The 18,335-nt window shown below is 39.4% G+C and overlaps 1 protein-coding gene across 3 annotated transcripts in view; it reads left to right on the forward strand.

The window, feature by feature from the left end:
* Positions 1-12,572, forward strand: part of NPNT (nephronectin) — a 148,222-nt gene extending 135,650 nt beyond the window's left edge. For all 3 annotated transcript variants that reach the window (XM_077476670.1, XM_077476673.1, XM_077476671.1), the window contains 2 exons: positions 1,592-1,848; positions 7,484-12,572. In XM_077476670.1, coding sequence (XP_077332796.1) covers positions 1,592-1,848; positions 7,484-7,576 — 350 coding nt within the window. In that variant the 3' untranslated portion in view covers positions 7,577-12,572. The remainder of the gene's footprint in view (positions 1-1,591; positions 1,849-7,483) is intronic.
* The last annotated feature ends 5,763 nt before the right edge of the window (positions 12,573-18,335 follow it).

Genomic DNA, 18,335 nt, shown 5'->3' on the forward strand with positions numbered 1-18,335 from the left:
GACACTGGTGCTTGCTTGCATTGGTACTAGGTGACATTAGTATTGGTGCTGGCAGCAATCAGGAGAATGGTGCTGGTTTTCACTGGTACTAGGTGACCCTAGTACTGGCATGGCTGGTGATCAGTACAGTGGTGCTAGCTTACACTGGCACTGGTGGTGATCATGAGACTGATGCTGGCTTATACTGGTACCTGATGACCCTGGTACTGGTATGGTTGGCGATGAGAACACTGGTGCAGGCCAATACTGATACTAGTGCCGGCTTACACTGGTATTCGATGACATTGGTACTGGTGTGGCTGGGGATAATGAGATTGGTGCTGACTTACACTTGTACTGTGATAGTGGTGATCAGGAGGCTGGTGCTGGCTTACACTGGTACTAAGTGACACTGGTACTGATACAGCTGGCAGTCAGAACACTGATGCTGAGTTACATTGGTACCTGTGCTGCTACTAATTGGGATGTAAAAATCTCCCTTTCTCTCACAGCTGATCGGTATATGCTGCTAACTATAGCCTTTGTTTACGTTTTGTGATGCTGTCATTGATTAATATGCTGTGTCCACTGGACACAGTGATCACAGTATTTTGCTTGTGGGCAAAATATGACTGTCCTCAGCATTGTGCTGTCTGTCTGTTTTATATAACAGGCAGACTGCAGATGGTTAAACTGCGATGCAAGACCCACAATATTGGACAGTAGGTTGGTAAAACATATAAATACAGAAAACTAATAATTATATACTATACAATAGCTGTGGTCCCTTTCATTTATAAGGTGAACCCTATTCTAGCTGTCCTGTGGATAATGGCTTACCCAAAGGAATGATTGGGACTACAGTGTGCGTGCAGACCTTTTTGGGATAAAGGCTGTACAATGCTAGACCACACAATGAAGTATGATTGAATAGGGAGGAAAATAACTTGAGTATTTAGCATGGCAAGCAGGTTGGTGGGGATTTATTGAAGTACAAGTTTACTAAAAGTGTAATTTAAGGCAACTTAAAAAAAATTATATATATATATATATATATATATATATATATATATATATATATTTAGTACATCTCTGCAGTACATGCACATGTATTTGTTTTATCTCTTTAAACACGCAGCAAATACAGAAAAACAAAGCCAGCCATACATGGATCAAAATTTGGCTAGTCCATGCTGAACTGGCCAAATTGTGATCTATGTATGGGCACTCTGGTTGTACAGAAGTTGATCCACTGATTGACTTCTGTACAACCAGCCTGTCAAGTTTTTTCCAAATCATTCAGTGCCACAGGTTGTAGCTGGCAGCATTGATTAGTGTATTCTGATGGTGGGGAAGACTCTTTGCCATCAGAGCACAATAGCAAAGTGGGAGGATTCCCCCATCCACATTGAATGTGTGGCTGAGGGAATCATATATTTTTTTTTTTTTCAATTCGCTGGTTCGGTTTTTAAATACTAGTGTTTCATGTCCACATTGGTTCTAAAATTACTGGTGCATAATAGCTTTGATTTACTAAAATGATGATGAAACTCGCCCTTCTGATTACCTAAATTTCTATTTTATTCTCAAATTATGCGTGGTATGTTTTTAGGAGGACAGTATCTAACAATCATGCAACCAAAGGGGAAAGCTGGAAAAGTAGCTCGCTTAGTTCTTCCACTTGGACATCAATCACATCCTGAAGATATTTGCCTGTCGTTTAGACATTTTATGTCAGGAGAAAATTCTGGAAAACTACAAGTCTTCCTAAGAAGGTCTGGGGCACATGGGCCTCCTGTATGGGGCAGGAATGGAAGTCATGGTTGGGGAGAGACGCACATAACCCTGCCTGGATCTGGAATCAAAAGTGTAAGTACAATTAGATAATTTTCAGGGATTGTTTTAGAACTGTCATTTTATAAAGTACACACTTGTCCTTCCTTGTCATTATCACTACTTATAATTCTCTAATGTTAACCTTGACGTGCTTGTCTTTACTATCTTGATATATCATTTTTATTTTCTTTATAAATAAATAGACCATTACAACTCCGTCTGTACTAAGAAATGCTTAACCTTTCCTTGATTTTTGTTTCTGCTACTAATGTTTACTGCTTCAGTATGTTTTTAGAGAGGAGCCACCTCCTCTTCAGGGCCTTAAGCCCCATACACGCTATTACATTTTCTGCAGATTTTTGTCTTCAGATTTACTAAAACCAAAAATAATATGAGGTCAAACCTTAAGAGTTTCAATGTGTATGCAATCGGGTAGGCCCTTGCACTACATGGTTTTTGTAAATCTGAGGAAAAAAATCTGCAGAAAATCTAATAGTGTGTATGGGGCCTTAGATTTCCTTCATTTAAGTCTCATTGTCCTCAATTGTACATTCTGATTTACTCATAGTTTCATAACTCTTATCCATGTACAGTATAAACACTGAAGTGTTATCTAGAACATGATATAGGTTCAGTTTACATGTCTGGAAAATGTTATGATTGTTCAGCAGAAACCTAAACTTCTGTATGTCATCCTCTTTGTGTCATCTTTTTAATATTTATAAAATACATTTCTAAAGTCAAGGTAAAAGAAAAATGATACATTAAGCACAAGAAGTTGGAGATTAGTGTCCTTCTGATAAAAGCATATGGTTACACAGAATGTATATATACAGTGTGTGTGTATAAATGTATTCTTATATAAATGTATGGCCATTTAAATTTATCACAAACTCACTGTTATACACAAGCAGGTTAACGTGTACCTCTCACAGGTGAGTTGTTCAGGTGCTTCTGTGCACATGTTTGTATGCCAACATATAGATATGAAGTGAAAAAAATAACTTTGAAATGTAGATTTGATAAACTGCATTAAACCTAAGTGTGCGATTAGCACGCGATTACAGGAAACCTCATTGAAGCTTCTAACAAATTGGTATAACACGCCGACCAAAATACATAAATGGTTCCCTACAGTCCATGATCTCTGTTGGCACTGCAATCAGAATAGAGGAACCCTACAACATATATGGTGGGAGTGCACCCTGATTCAGTCCTTTTGAAGTTGAGTAAACAAAATCATAAAACAAATTACTGACACAAAGATCCACCTTAATGCAGCATGTTGCTTATTGTACATCACCAATTGCTCAATGAGAAGATATAAGAAATCACTGACGAGATTCCTACTCACTGCCGCAAAGGCGCTGATACCCAGACACTAGAGAAATACCACAGCCCCTTCGACAAAAGAATGGTTAGAAGTGGTACACCTTCTCTACAAAATGGAAGAGATCAGGGCAATAGCTCATGAAAAAAGACAACTTCAATGAAACATGGCAGCCCTGGATCATCTTCAAATATTCTACATCATTCAACTCTTTTTCATGCAAACATGAAAACTGGACAAACGTAGTACCTTGACATACTACTGTTATCTCCTTACTTCCTTCAATCCTTTCTTCCTTCCCAACAAGGGCACCCTATCGGGGACGACATCCTTTCTCTTTCCTTTCTACTTTGCTCTAGTTTTATGTCAACAGTAGTGTTACAATAGTGGGTCTCAGAATATCACGACTGGAACATTATATAATTGTACTAAAACAAAGGTACTAACCCTGTCCATTCCAATCCTTAAGCAAAGTGGTGATTCATAAGGTGCCTAACACACACTATCAATAACTGTTCCCTGTACACCTAACGATAGTATTAATAACCTCTATAACAGGTCAAGGCCAATGTGGTGTAACCCAGGAAGGCCTTGAAAAACAGGGGGGGGGGGGGGGGGGGAGATGAAACAGTGAAATTCCCTGTAGAGGGACTGTCGTGTGGTGGAATCAGATTTCCCAGCTTGGAGTTATAACAGAAAGCCTAGGTATTAAGTATAAGTATACACTGGACTGAATATACTGTAGAGCCCACTATCAATGTGGGAACCCAGCTATGGGGACAAAGTAAAAGTTTATATGAAGAGATGAAAGAAGAGGAGAAATAGAGAGGAAGAAAAAAGAGGAAGGGAGAATGTGCAAACAACCCCCACGCTCCAGGCTACTGACCGCGCTCCTCACGGCAACTGGGATTCCACAAGGATTCCAAATCTTTTCAAATCGATTTTGTTGGTCACGAAGAATACTAGTTAATTTTTCATTTATCATGATCCAGGAAATTTAGTTTTTTACTAATGCTAAATTTATCAGAGGGGTTTTCCATGCTCACGCTATGGTAATCTCAGCTGCCAAGAGGATAAAAAAGATGAGGGTTCTGAGATGTCTGGGCAGTTCACTCGAAAGGTCAGAAAATAAATGTCTTTAGGTATTTTTTAGGTATTTTCACTCGCCAAATAAACCAAGTTAAAATTCTTATCCAAAATCTCTTGACTTTCGAACATGTCCACCAGGTGAAACAGAGAGGCGAGGAATCCGTGTGGATCTTGGTTATCCGCGTCGTAACAAGGTACCATCGTGACAGTACCTTGTAATTTGCCTCTGCCAGGGAAGTATTCAAAATTCCCTTGTGCACCATGGTCGACCACTTGGACCAAACATCCTCATTAATCGTCTCCCCCAGGTCCGCCTCCCAAGCTAATTGATAGGAAAGTTTAGAGCCCTGGTCCGTTAGCAAAACACAAACAATACAATTCTGAAATACTGCCTCGCGTCCCAGGCCCTCTGAGGCATTTATTTTCATAAAATGTTCTAGTGGTGATGTCGCCCTGGTCTCGACAAAGCGATTGTAAATAATGGGTAATTTGGGAGAGTCAAAATGCCTCAGGCATGTCTAAAGTGTCTCGAAAGTAAGAGGGTTTTGTGATGCCCTTGTTATCTATGAAATGTGCTATCTTGTACAAACCTTTATTGATCCACCATGCAAATTGTTGTGGATGTTATCCTGGGGGAAAGTGTGGGTTTCCAAAAATGGGGGCCGCTGGAATATGTGGTGGCCTTAGGGGGTATATTTTGCACATCCTATCTCAGAGGCCCAATGAGTGAGAGAGAGAGAGGGGCTCGGCTCTATGTTCTTTAGGAGGTCCATGGGGAGAGGAGAACTTGCCAGTGCCTCTAGGTCGACCCAGTCACGGTGATAGGTTGTAGAATAAATTTGGTAGCGTTGTACCAGCTGGGTCGCACTATAATAACGCAAAAAGTGTAGTACCCCTAATCCACCTTTGAGACATACAAGGAAGACCGGGCCACTCTGCAACCTCCATGGGTCCAGATAAATTTGAAAATGAGTGATTGGAGTTGTTTTAAAAATGTTGCGGGAACTGAAATTGGTAGGGACCTAAAATACTAAAGCATTCTGGGAAGAGTCATCATTGTAATGGTACCTATTCTATCCATCCAAGAAAGACCATGGCTCTGCCAGTTCTTTAAATCTTCTGTGTCGTGGAAGAGAGAAGAAGGGTGTAATTAGCCTTATATAGGGTAGATACGTCTGTGGTGAGTTTAACTCCTAGGTAGGGGAGGGCCTGTTTACACCACTGAAATGGAAAAGAAGCGTATACAGTGGTCCAGGTTAAGGCAGATAGATTAATATTCATTGCCTCCAATTTAGATTGATTGACCTTCAGGCCTGATACTGTTCCAAATATAGAGAGAAGTGACGCCAAATTTGATAGGGTCTGTAATGAATAATAAAATATCCGCAAATAATGCGCATTTATGATCTCTGCCTCTGCTGAATACACTATGTATATTAGGATTGGACCTAATGGCAATCACCAGTGTTTCTGTAGCAACTATAAATAAGAGCGGCGAAAGGGGACAGCCTTATCTGGCTCCCCTTCTAATTTGTAGCAGGTCCGATTTGTGGCCAAAGGCTGCAATGTTAGCCGAGGGGGTAGAGTATAGTACAGATAATAAAGAGAGGAATTTAGGTCCAAAATTCCATTGTCTCAAAATGTGGAGCAGAAAAGGCCAAGAAAGAGAATCAAAGGCCTTGTGAAGGTCCAATGATAACAACATTCCCCATTTGGTTCCTAAGCCGTCCCAATTAGAGTGGAGCAAAGCTATAATGTCCACTGCCCTGCGGATTTGATCTGACGCCTGTTGTCCTGGGACAAAGCCCACTTGATCTACATGGACATATTTTTTTTCTAGGAAGATGTTAAGTCTATTAGCATACATTTTCGTTAGTAATTTCAAATCCACGTTAATAAGCGATATAGGACAATAATTTGTCACCTCACTGTGGTCTTTGTCAGGCTTCGGTATTAGGTAGATGTTTGCTCTATTTAGGTCTCCCCCCCAGGTGAGCCCCATCTCGCATGGCCATGAAAAATTCCAACAGGTGGGGCGCTAATATCTGGGCAAATTTCTTATAATAAGAGGCGGAGAACCTGTCTGGACCCGGAGTTTTTGAGGCGTGCGCTTGTTTTATTACAGACATTACCTCTTCTATAGTGATAGCCCCATCCAGTATCTCTTTGTGAGAATCAGAAAGGGATGGGAGAGGTAGGTCCTTAATGAAATAGTCTATAATGCCTGGTTGTAGAGTCTTTGGCTCTTTATATAAGGAGGTGAAATAAGAATGGAAAAGATTATGGTATATTAAAGTATATTTTGCGGGTTTTGTGTAAAGGACCCGTCAAGCTGTTTAATCTTTGGACTGTCCTACGATGGGGCCTGGGAGTTAATCTGCGTGCTAACATTGTTCCCGGCTTATCTACTTGGGTATAAAAATTTTGTCCATCCAATGTTCTTTTCTGCCCTGGTTGTTAAACAAAGGTTTAGTTCCAATCTAGCCGAGTCAATCTGAGCCCTCAGGTCCAGGTCCTGCTTGTCCTTGTGTTGGGTTAGCAGGTTGGACAGCTTGGGATCTTTTTGGTTAATTAGTAAATCAGAGGTTTTCTTCAGCCTTGACGCAATGTGAATGAAATATCTATTTAGAGTATTTCTAAATTATGTTACTGATGAATAATCATCAGCTGATCATCACAACACACCTTAGCTAAGATTCCATACTACATATGTTTCTCACGTTGAGACAACCATTATTGACAACTCTAATGGTGTAATATGTTATACTTACAGTTGAATTCACTATGTTCAAGTATACAGTGGGGACGGAAAGTATTCAGACCCCCTTAAATTTTCACTCTTTGTTATATTGCAGCCATTTGCTAAAATCATTTACTGTAAATTCATTTTCTTTTCCTCATAAATTTACACACAGCACCCCATATTGAAAACTGCATTTCAGTTTTCTTTTTTAATAAATCTGCGAAATGTCAACAATTCTGTGTTTTTCTGTCAATATGGGGTGCTGTGTGTACATTAATGAGGGAAAAAAATGAACTTAAATGATTTTAGCAAATGGCTGCAATATAACGAAGAGTGAAAAATATAAGGGGTCTGAATACTTTCCGTCCCCACTGTATGTACTAATGTTATTCTGGTTGTACAATTGCTTTATTTTTGAACATAAAATAAAAACTTTTATGGGAAAAAAAAAATGTAGATTTGATCTACTGTAGTTTTCTTTCAAGCATATTTACTTTGTTTTGCAGATAACTTTCAAAGCAGAAAGAGGCAGAGATCGAACGGGACAACTTGGCCTTGACGATGTCAGCTTAAAAAGAGGCCCGTGCACTAAAGCATAACAGTCAACACATCTGCAGCTAAAGTGAATGACAACCCAGCGCAGAGAGGGGCAGGAAAATAGATATCAATCACCAAAGCGATTGTGAAACAAGAGACAAAAAATGTCACAATGAGAACTAAAAAAAAAAATCGCTCCTCTTTGACAACGGGCACAAGAACTTGAAGATGGTTTGTTTCCAGAGAACATTTCCATGTGCTATGGTTCTTAATACTGTACACACCCTACAAGAGACCATATCCTGAGGAAGAGAACCCATTCAGGAGGAACTTGTCTGGTCTGGTGTGGAGATGATGCTTGAAATATATGTGCTCGAGCTTCTGAAAGTACAAACACCCCTGATATGACTATCATTTTACCACTTCTAGTGGAGGGAAAAGCTTTGTAAATGCATAATGTATACCTAAGTATTTATCAACAGAGATGAACTTCCACATTTCTTATGGGAATAGCATGTTACTAAATTATGGTGAATAACTGTCAAGGTCAAACATCCTCTCAGTCCTAATGGTGCTTTACGGTAATTATTGTTGGCTACAGTGTTGCATATTCATTCTGTATAAAAGCTAAATCCATATTGGTGGCCTATTTAGTCTGGAACATGCCTGCAGAAAAGGATCCGAAATTTGGATTTTCTTCCCCTATTTTGTAGATTGTAATGATGGCACATCAGGACTTTTTCAAATGGTTGCTTGCTCTCTTTTTCCTTTAGCCCCAATATGATATATACAGTATATGTATAGTATGACAATACACAGTGTAATGTCCCCTGTATATAACAGGCAACTAAGCAGTCTAAAAATTTGCACCAACAGTGGCTTGGAAATGTTGTTAAAACACAAAAAAAAGGTTTATGGAAGTTGGTTGGGGAGACATTTTACAGTGGAGGCAGAAGAGTTAAAAATTGGGAACTGCACTAGACCTTGTCAGTGTGAGAAGTTTATTCAGTGCAAAAAACCTGAACAGATAAAGCAAGACAGAAGGGTAGTTGGATTAAATTGCTACGTTACAAATGAATATGCTTTCCAACTTTTGGAAACTTGGCCTGGGCAAAAAAAAACTATCATCCCAGAGACAACCCCGATCACGGATCTGTGTTTCAGCTGTAAATTCAAGAAAGGAAGATATACGTATCGCTTTAAACAAAACTTGTATGACATACCTATATAAAAAGTTGATGACAGTTGAAATTAAAATGTATATCAGCAATGGAGAAACTGTTAGTTGTATGTTGCAGTCCCTTCAGTAGATACAGTATATTACCAAAACTTTAATGGCATCCCAGTCTTAGTCCGTAGGGTTCAATATTGAGTTTGTCCACCCTTTGCAGCTATAACAGCTTCAACTCATGGATGAGCGAGTTTGGGGTGGAGGAACTTGACTGGCCTGCTCTGAATACTGACCTCAACCCTATAGAACACCTTTGGGATGAATTGGAGTGGAGACTACAAGCTATGCCTTCTTGTCAACATCCGTGCTTGACCTCACAAATTTTCTTCTGGAAGAATGGTCAAACATTCGAATAGACACACTCCTAAACCTTGTGGACAGCCTTCCCATAAGAGTTGAAGCTGTTGTAGCTGCAAAGGATGGGCCAACTCAATATTGAACTTTACAGACTGGGATGCCATTAAAGTTCATGTGTGCATAAAGGCAAGCCTCCCTAGTCCTTTTGGTAATATAGTGCATATTATGAGTTTTAAATGATTAAATGCATTTCATGCTATTTCGAATTGTGAGTCAGGTCATTACTGTTTTAAATCTAAACTGAACATAATAGAAGCGAAAAAGAATAATGTGAGATTATCAGAAACTTCACAGCAGAGTATTTTGCCTTAGCAAACTTCTGGGTGCACAGATACAAAGAGAGGAGCAATTTTAAAGGGGGGCATGGCTATACCTGTAGGCTAATAACAGATTTGCACATGCCTATTGCCAAATTGATGTGGAATGGTGATGATAGTCAAATTTTTATATTATGTTTATATATATCTAGGTCTTTTTTGGCACAATCTAAAAGATGTATATTACAATAGTGCTGTTTTAAGAGGAGAATGTTTAGTTGCGTACCTATAAACTTAAATACTTTGTCACAAAATGCAACATAAGTGCAGGCAGTGTTAAAGATTTTACCATGGTTGATCAAATATATGTATATAATATGATATGAAATGATATGCTATGCGCACTGAGCTATTTGCCTTGGCAAAATATTTTTATACCTGATGTTTGGTGGCAACTCGGGAAGTGCCCCTTTCAATAGCCATCTATATACTGTAGGCCATTAAAATAGCCGAGTAGTGCAGGAACACTGCCATATATGACATTTTTCTTACACATCTGCAGTTCATACGGAAGGGTGGGCTATACGATCAAACCACCTAACTCACACAGAATGTGCTACACTAGTCAGGACGCCATATGGGTCACTGGAGGATCCAAAGTCCATTGCCCCTCTATGATTTTGATCAGTAAAAAATGTTCTAATTTCCATTTGTATGTTATAGAGTTTGTAGAAGAGTTACCAACTGACAGCAAGGCAAACCTATCTGTTGTCACACTACACAGATACATCATTGGGGGGATCTAATGTTTTCATATACAGTACGTGGGACACCACTGCAGGTTATAACTTTCTCAACTTATGAGACAGCAATAGAATTAATTTATTAAAGAAGTATAGGCTGTGCACTTAGCAAAGTCACGTTTCACTTTGCAGTGGAATTTTCACTTAGCTAGTGTTACTAAACCCACAACAGTAATATTAGTCTGTATATGCAGTAAATCATGCTTGTTATACTCATGGTGGAACCTAAGGGGTTAATCCTCTGCATTGTATAAAAAGGATGTTTGATCTGGTCTCCTCTGATTCCCCTCTTCTTCCACTGCCACCTGATAATTTTGTGATAACTCAGAGTCTATGGAATCAGGCTGCAAATGCTCAGTTTGTTATGTATTGCTACAGAGGTTTTTTTTTTTTTCTTTCCTTGAGAGAACGCATGTGATCAGCACAGTGACAATCTGCACTGTCCAGACAAAGTCAGGGGTCTTGCAGTCTCATAGGACAGTCAGAAAAAAGCTTTAACCAGTGCTTGTCTGGACAGTGATAGAACTCATAATGCTCTAACTGCTGATGAGAAAAGGTAGTTAGCAGTTTATAGTTACTAAAATAATTGCATTTCCATATTCTGTGTACCGTGGGAGATAAATATATTGAATGCAGCCTCCTGGGTTTAGTAACACTTGAATGAGGCAAATTTGTGCTGAATTCAATCATCCAATCATGTGCTAGATAGAATACTGTTTTTGTTTTTTTTGTTTTCCTTGCATATGATTGTTATTCTTTGCAAAGTGAATTATCACAAAGCTAAGTGCTAATTCCCTTGCAAAGTGAATATTCACTTTGTAAAGTGAACATGCTATATTTGATCAACCCCAGTGTGTAACCATATCCTTAACAACGCTAGACAACCCAATTTACTAAAATTATATTATGTAAAAAAAATTGTAAAAATAATGCTTTTCATTCATCTGTATATAGCTTCAGATATACAATTATATTAAATCCCCTAAACACCTTTTAGGTGTCCAAGCAAAATTGTGTGCCATTATCCTTCAAAAATGAATGCGTTGGAGCTTACGTAATAAGGCAAAGAGCAGTTTGCCAGCTATAGGAATCTTTGACAACCAGTCAGCATTCATCCTTCACAGGCATTGCTGCAGTGAACTGAAAGAATTGTGTGGCTTTAAGCATTTTGCACATCACTGCTTTGACTTATTAATTATTCCTGAGACCTGTTGTATGAAGAAATTGAGGTGTTGATAATATGGTTTGGTCGGATTACAGCTCACAAGAAGCTCTACCTATTCATACTTATCATATACAAAAATACCCTAGCTAAAAAAAATGGGGGACTTTGAAGGTACCAAGTTATATATAAAAAAAATTCAATGATTTATTGTACAACTGTTAAGACTATATAAGTGACATATATGACACAAAAGAGACATAAATGGTGCATGTCCACACTACAAATACAGATATGTGTTACATATCGTTCTTAATCGTTTTCTCCCCACTGGGCATTAAATTGATTGCTTGCTGTTACTTTGACGTGTTTTTTATGGATCTGAGCCCACTTCATCAGGAAATTAACTACAGTCAAGTTGTAGGGACTTATTAATGAACACGCTCTAAGGGAAATGATCAACTGATGGTGGTAGATATAACTACTGTGAGTAATGATGTACATAGAAAATACAGAGCTTGACTGTAGTTATCTTCCTGATGAAGTGGGCTCAGACCCATGAAATGTGTTGAAGTAACAACAAGCAATCTATTAATTTAGCGCCCAGTGAGCCAAAATGATGAATAAAGATATGTAACAGAAATTTGTAGTGTGGCCATGCATCATTTACATATCTTTTATGTTCTGTATGTCACATATATAGTCTTTTAACATTTGTACAATAAAACATTTATCGTTTTAATATATGTAACACACACACACGGTACCTTCAAAGTCCTCCATTCTTCTAGTTAGGGTCTGTTTGTATATAATTGTCTTCGAGTGCGGTACCAGACACTTTGTCTCAGAATTAGGAAGTTCCCCAAGAGGATTTCTTCCTCCTACCGTTTATTTTTGAGCTATTCCTACTTACCAGTAGCTGTGCAGAAACAGTGAAGGAACGAGAAATACAATGGGGGATGCAATTTTCTTCAGGATCAGGAAATTATAAACTAATTTGATATTTGTCTCAATGTTCCTTATGGAAACAGTTGTATTTGCATATTATTTATTATTATGAAAGGCAAAAAAAGTCACTCCCAGCATTACTTTTATCTACAGATACTGTATATTAATATCTTAAAGTCATCTGCCATTCCAGCTCACAGGTATAGTGTTCTCCACAGGGATTTAGCAATATTATAAACAAATATAATATTTGTGTAGCCCAATTTTATGTATTTAATAAATGGAATTGTTTTCACAACAGTGGATGTATTGGCCATAATATTTTGCATGTATATGTTTTATTCACAGTCTTCAGCAATACTGGAACAAAAACAGTAAATGTACAATAACACCGCAAAAGCCTGATTCAGTAACAGCATCGTTATTTATGACAATAATAGGCTCTGCCATAGCCCAAGTCTTTTGCTGCTTAGAGTAACATTTTTGCCTCTGTAACAGTTTATAAAGGCTAAGATCATCCAAAACTCATATGGCATGAGGAGTGAATAACCAAGTGTGTTCTTATGTCTTTTGGAAACTGTCAGAATCTCTCCAGTATGTTTACGATTAAGCCATGTGGCCTCTCATTTTCTCTTAAAAATCAACACAGCTGGCCCATTGTACAGCACCGTTTCCATTTATTTAAGTGAAAAGCTTGTCTGAAACTCTTGATGGGCCTTTACTTAAAGGAACTAAGACTGAGTTATGTATTATTATTATACAGGATTTATATAGCGCCAACAGTTTGCGCAGCGGTTTACAATATGAGGGCAGACAGTACACTTACAATACAAATCAATACAGGAGGGATCAGAGGGCCCTGCTCGTTAGAGCTTACAATCTAGAAATGTATTATTGGTGGTGGTTGGGAATGGGGGGGGGGGGGGGGGTGGGGACGCATTTGGACACTTCCTTTTTTTTTTTTCCTTGAATGTTGAAAGTTAAAGGAGTGGGCCAAGGAACATCATCTAGACATGGGCTTCTACCTTCCCTTCCTCAAGGAGGATAATGTCAGCATCTGGAATCCGCATCTGTCAGCCCGTGCGTTAACACTATGAAGCTTGAGAACCCATCATTTAGCCACACTCTTGACTAGGAAAACATCCAAGATTTTTGTTGTCAGAAACATTCTCTTGCAATGAATATTCATTTTCTGGCAGATGGAGATTTTATAGCTAGCCTGAGGGATGTAGCAGTTATCAGAAATGTTTTCTTTATCCTATGCATTTTTATAGCAATTGCCAAATTAAAGGACTTGCATAATCTGTCACATTTTTATCAAATCATGTGATTCTTTCTTATGATGTAAGCATGTAAAAATGCTTTACGTCTGTGCTGTACTTGTAAAGCTTAAGTAATGTATACACAGGGGAACAACATGGAATTCAGTTAAAACATTGGCACAGTGGACAGACCTACGAGGACTTTTTTTTTTATAAATAATGCAACTGCTTTGAACATTGCTTATAATAATGAAGCATAATACATGGTCTATAATAACAAGCACTCAAAAGATCAGAAGTGCTTGTTAGTAGTCATATTTTCATCTGTGTCCAATAAATGATGGTTCTCTTTCCAATCTTGAAGGAGAACATTCCTATTTAATGTCTCCTGAGCAAAAGGAAATATGAAGTAAGAGTAGAGGATGAAATAATTGTGGAAAAAATAGACCTCCAAATGAGCTACGACAAAATACTAAAATGTATATGCAAACCTATAGATGTGGGATCTGCCTAGATACACAGTCAAAGTAGATCTGAGGGATAGTGTTTGAGGGCTTTTTAATGATTTGATGTCAGGCAAAGTTGACCTGTGAGCAAATGTAAGGCTGGCATTGAGCTTGAAATATATTTCACTTTTTGCCATCAAATTTGAGAAAACTGTGCTATACTTGTATGTTTCTGACATGATTCCATTCACACAGCATACCAATATATATCACAAAAGTGAGTACACCCCTCTAATTTTTGTAAATATTTTATTATATCTGTTCATGTGACAACACTGAAGAAATGACACTTTGCTACAATGTAAAATAGTGATTGTAACAGTGTAAATTTGCTGTCCCCTCAAAATAACTCAACACACCATTAATGTCTAAACCACTGGCAACAAAAGTGAGTACACCCCTAAGTAAAAATTGAGCCCAAAGTGTCAATATTTTGTGTGGCCACCATTATTTTCCAGCAGTACTTTAACCCTCTTGGACATGGAGTTCACCGAAGCTTCATAGGTTGCCATTGGGGTCCTCTTCCACTCCTCCATGACAACATCACGGAGCTGGTGGATGTTAGAGACCTTGTGCTCCTCCATCTTCTGTTTGATAATGTCCAACAGATGCCCAATAGGGTTTAGTTCTGGAGACATGCTTTGCCAGTCCATTACCTTTACCCTCAGCTTCTTTAGCAAGACAGTGGTTGTCTTGGAGGTGTGTTTGTTGGAATACTGCCCTGTGGCCTAGTCTCCGAAAAGAGAGGCTCATGCTCAACTTCTGTAAGTCACAGTAAACATTGGCATTCATGGTTCGCTCAATGAATTGTAGCTCCCCAGTGCCGGCAGCACTCATGCAGCCCCAGACCATGACAATCCCACCACCATGCTTGACTGTAGGCAAGAGACACTTGTCTTTGTACCCCTCATCTGCTTGCCGCCACACACACTTGACACCATCTGAACTAAATACGTTTATCTTGGTCTCATCAGACCACAGGACATGGTTCCAGTAATCCATGTCCTTAGTCTGCTTGTCTTCAGCAAACTGTTTGTGAGCTTTCTTGTGCATCATCTCTAAACTTTGGGACAACAACCATGCAGAAAAATTTGATGCAGTGTGAGGCGCATTGTCTGTCAGGTTGACCCCCCCCCCACTCCTTCAACTGCTGCAGCAATGTTGGCAGCACTCATACATCTATTTCCCAAAGACAACCTCTGGATATAACACACCTGCTCCCCATTCACACCTGAGCCCTTGTAAAACTAACGAGTCACATGACACCGGAGAGGGAAAATGGCTAATTGGTCCCAATTTGGACATTTTCACTTAGGGGTGTACTCACTTTTGTTGCCAGCAGTTTAGACATTAATGGCTGTGTGTTGAGTTATTTTGAGTGGACAGCAAATTTGCACTTACTACTTTACGTAGCAAAGTATAATTTGTTCAGTGTTGTCATATGAAAATAGATAATAAAATATTTACACAAATGTGAGAGGTGTACTCCCTTTTGAGAGATACTTTATTCAGTACTGTGCATACATTTAACCACCTAAAGCCCTGGACCAATTTGCAGCCAAATTACCAATCCCCTTTTTGCGATTCAGCACTGCGTCGCTTTAACCGACAATTGCACGGTCGTGCGACGTGGCTCCCAAATAAAATTGACGTCCTTTTTTTCCCACAAATAGAGCTTTCTTTTGGTGGTATTTGATCACCTCTGCGGTTTTTATTTTTTGCGCCATTAAATAAAAATAGTGACAATTTTGAAAAAAATTCAATATTTTTTACTTTTTGCTATAATAAATATCCCCAAAAAATATATAAAAAATTTTTTTTTTTCCTCAGTTTAGGCCGATACATATTATTCTACATGTTTTTGGTAAAAAAAATTGCAACTGCAATTATTGATTGGTTTGCGCAAAAGCTATAGCATTTACAAATAGGGGATAGTTTTATACCATTTTTATTAATATTTTTTTTTACCAGTATTGTCGGCGACCAGCGATTTTTGTGATTGCGACATTATGGCGGACACATCGGACATTTTTGACACATTTTTGGGACCATTGTCATTTATACAGCAATCAGTGCTATTTAAATGCACTGATTCCTGTGTAAATGACACTGGCAGTGAAGGAGTTAACCACTAGGGAGCAGTGTAGGTGTTATGTATGACGTTATGTCTTTTTATTGTAGGGGGCGTGGCCTGGCATGTGACGTCACTGATCGTCTTTTCCTATAAAAGGGAACAGACGATCGGTGACAGCCACAGTAGGAAGCACGGGGAGAGGTTTGTTTACACAGACCTCTCCTTGTTTTTCAGCTCTGTGACCCAATCGTGGGACATCAGCGGCGATTGGGTCTGCTGGTCCCGTGGCCACGGTCACAGAGCTCAGGACCGGGTCGGGAGCGTGCCACCGGCGGCGCGCTCCCGACCCACGGCTGGGCACTTAAAAAGCAACGTGCAGGTATGTGCTTGTGCCCAGCTGTGCCATTCTGCCAACGTATATGTGCAGGAGGCAGTCCTAAAGTGGTTAAAGCAGGTGTGAAATCTAAATCAAATCTATATTCGATGTGACTAAACTTTGGCTTCAAACCAGCAACAAGTCTTTCACTTGCACACTTTGTACACTTGCACATAGTCAGGGATTTTGTAGAATTAGGGTCAGGTGTATGATTAACCAATTATACTAAGCAGATGCTAAAGATCATAAATTTCTCATATAGGTTGAAACACATTCATTAACTGAGACAGCTGTGTAGGAGGCTTAAAACTGGTTGAGGAACAGCCAAACTCTTCTGAGCTGAGGCATTGGAAGACCGTTTAATGTTACAGGTAATACACCATGGCAAGACTATGCACAGTAACAAGACACAGGGTAGTTATACTGCATCAACAAGGTCTCGCTCAGACAAAGATTTCAAAGCAGACCGGGGGTTCAAGATGTGCTGCTCAGGCAATTTTAAAGAAGCCCAAAGAAGTGGGCAACGTTGAGGACTGTAGATGCAATTGTCAGTTAAGGAAACGCAAGGCAGCAGATGAAAGACGCATCATACTTACTTCCCTTTGACATCGGAAGATGTCCAGCAGTGCCATCAGCACAGAACTGCTGGAGACCAGTAGGACCCAGGTACACCCATCTACCGTCTGCAAATGCTGGCCAAAAGTGGTCTCTAAAAATTGCGGCCAAAAAGCCTTACCTCTGATGTGGAAACAATGCTAAGCGACTCAACTATGTCCGAAAACATAGGAACTGGGGTGCAGAAAAATAGCAGCAGGTGCTCTGGACTGATGAGTCAAAATTTAAAATATTGGCTGTAGCAGGAGACAGTGTGTTCCCAAAGAAGCGGTACAACAATGAGTGTCTGCAGGCAAGCGTGAAGCATGGTGGAGGTTCCTTCCAAGTTTAGGGCTGCATTTCTGGAAATACAGTTGGAGATTAAGTCAGCATCAATGGTGTCCTCAATGCTGAGAAATGCAGGCAGATACTTATCCATCATGCCAGACCATCAAGGAGGTGTGTGATTGGCCCCAAATTTATTTTGAAAAAGGAAAATGACCCTAAACATCCAGCCAATGCTATTATATATCTTCAGTGTGGCGTGGCCACCACAGAGCCCTGATCCCAACATCATGGAGTGTGTCTGGGATTTCATGAAGAGACAGAACGATTTGAAGCAGAATATATCCACAGAAGATCTGTGGTTAGTTTGAAACAACTTATCTGCCGAGTCCATTCAAAAACTGTGGAAATGTACCTAGAATGATGCTGTTTTGAAGGCAAAGGCTATTCGCTACAAATATTTATTTGACTTGGATTTCTCTTCTGTTCATTTACTTTACATTTTGTTAATTGATAAACAAAAATATTAACACTTCTATTTATGAAAGCATTCTTAATTTACAGCATTACAGTAATGTGTATACTGTATATTTCCTACCTTTGTTAGAACAGATAGGGTTAATAATGGCAAACACAACTGCCCAGACGCCTCATAACAAACAATAATTTTAAGGATTTTACAGTGCTTGAGGTTCCAGAATAGACCATCTAAAAAAGGCAAGTTACTAGCGCTTCTCCTGGGTTTTACCATAACGGAGCCCGGGAGCGTTCCACTGGTGACGATGACTGCACAGAACAGAGAGAGGGGAACTGACATTTGTCCTCCCTCTGTGTGACCCTGGGAATTGGAAGTGACACTTCCTGTTCCACCTCTCCGTTTACCACACCGCTAGTGGCCAAGAGAGCAGTGGATCAGACCGATCTGTGTCCGCTGAGCTGCATTGGAGGCCAGAGGAGAGATTTAGG

This window comes from Lithobates pipiens, unplaced genomic scaffold (assembly GCF_037356315.1).
Source record: "Lithobates pipiens isolate NorthernLeopardFrog02 unplaced genomic scaffold, aLitPip1_a1.2 Scaffold_13, whole genome shotgun sequence".
Lineage (NCBI taxonomy): Eukaryota > Metazoa > Chordata > Amphibia > Anura > Ranidae > Lithobates > Lithobates pipiens.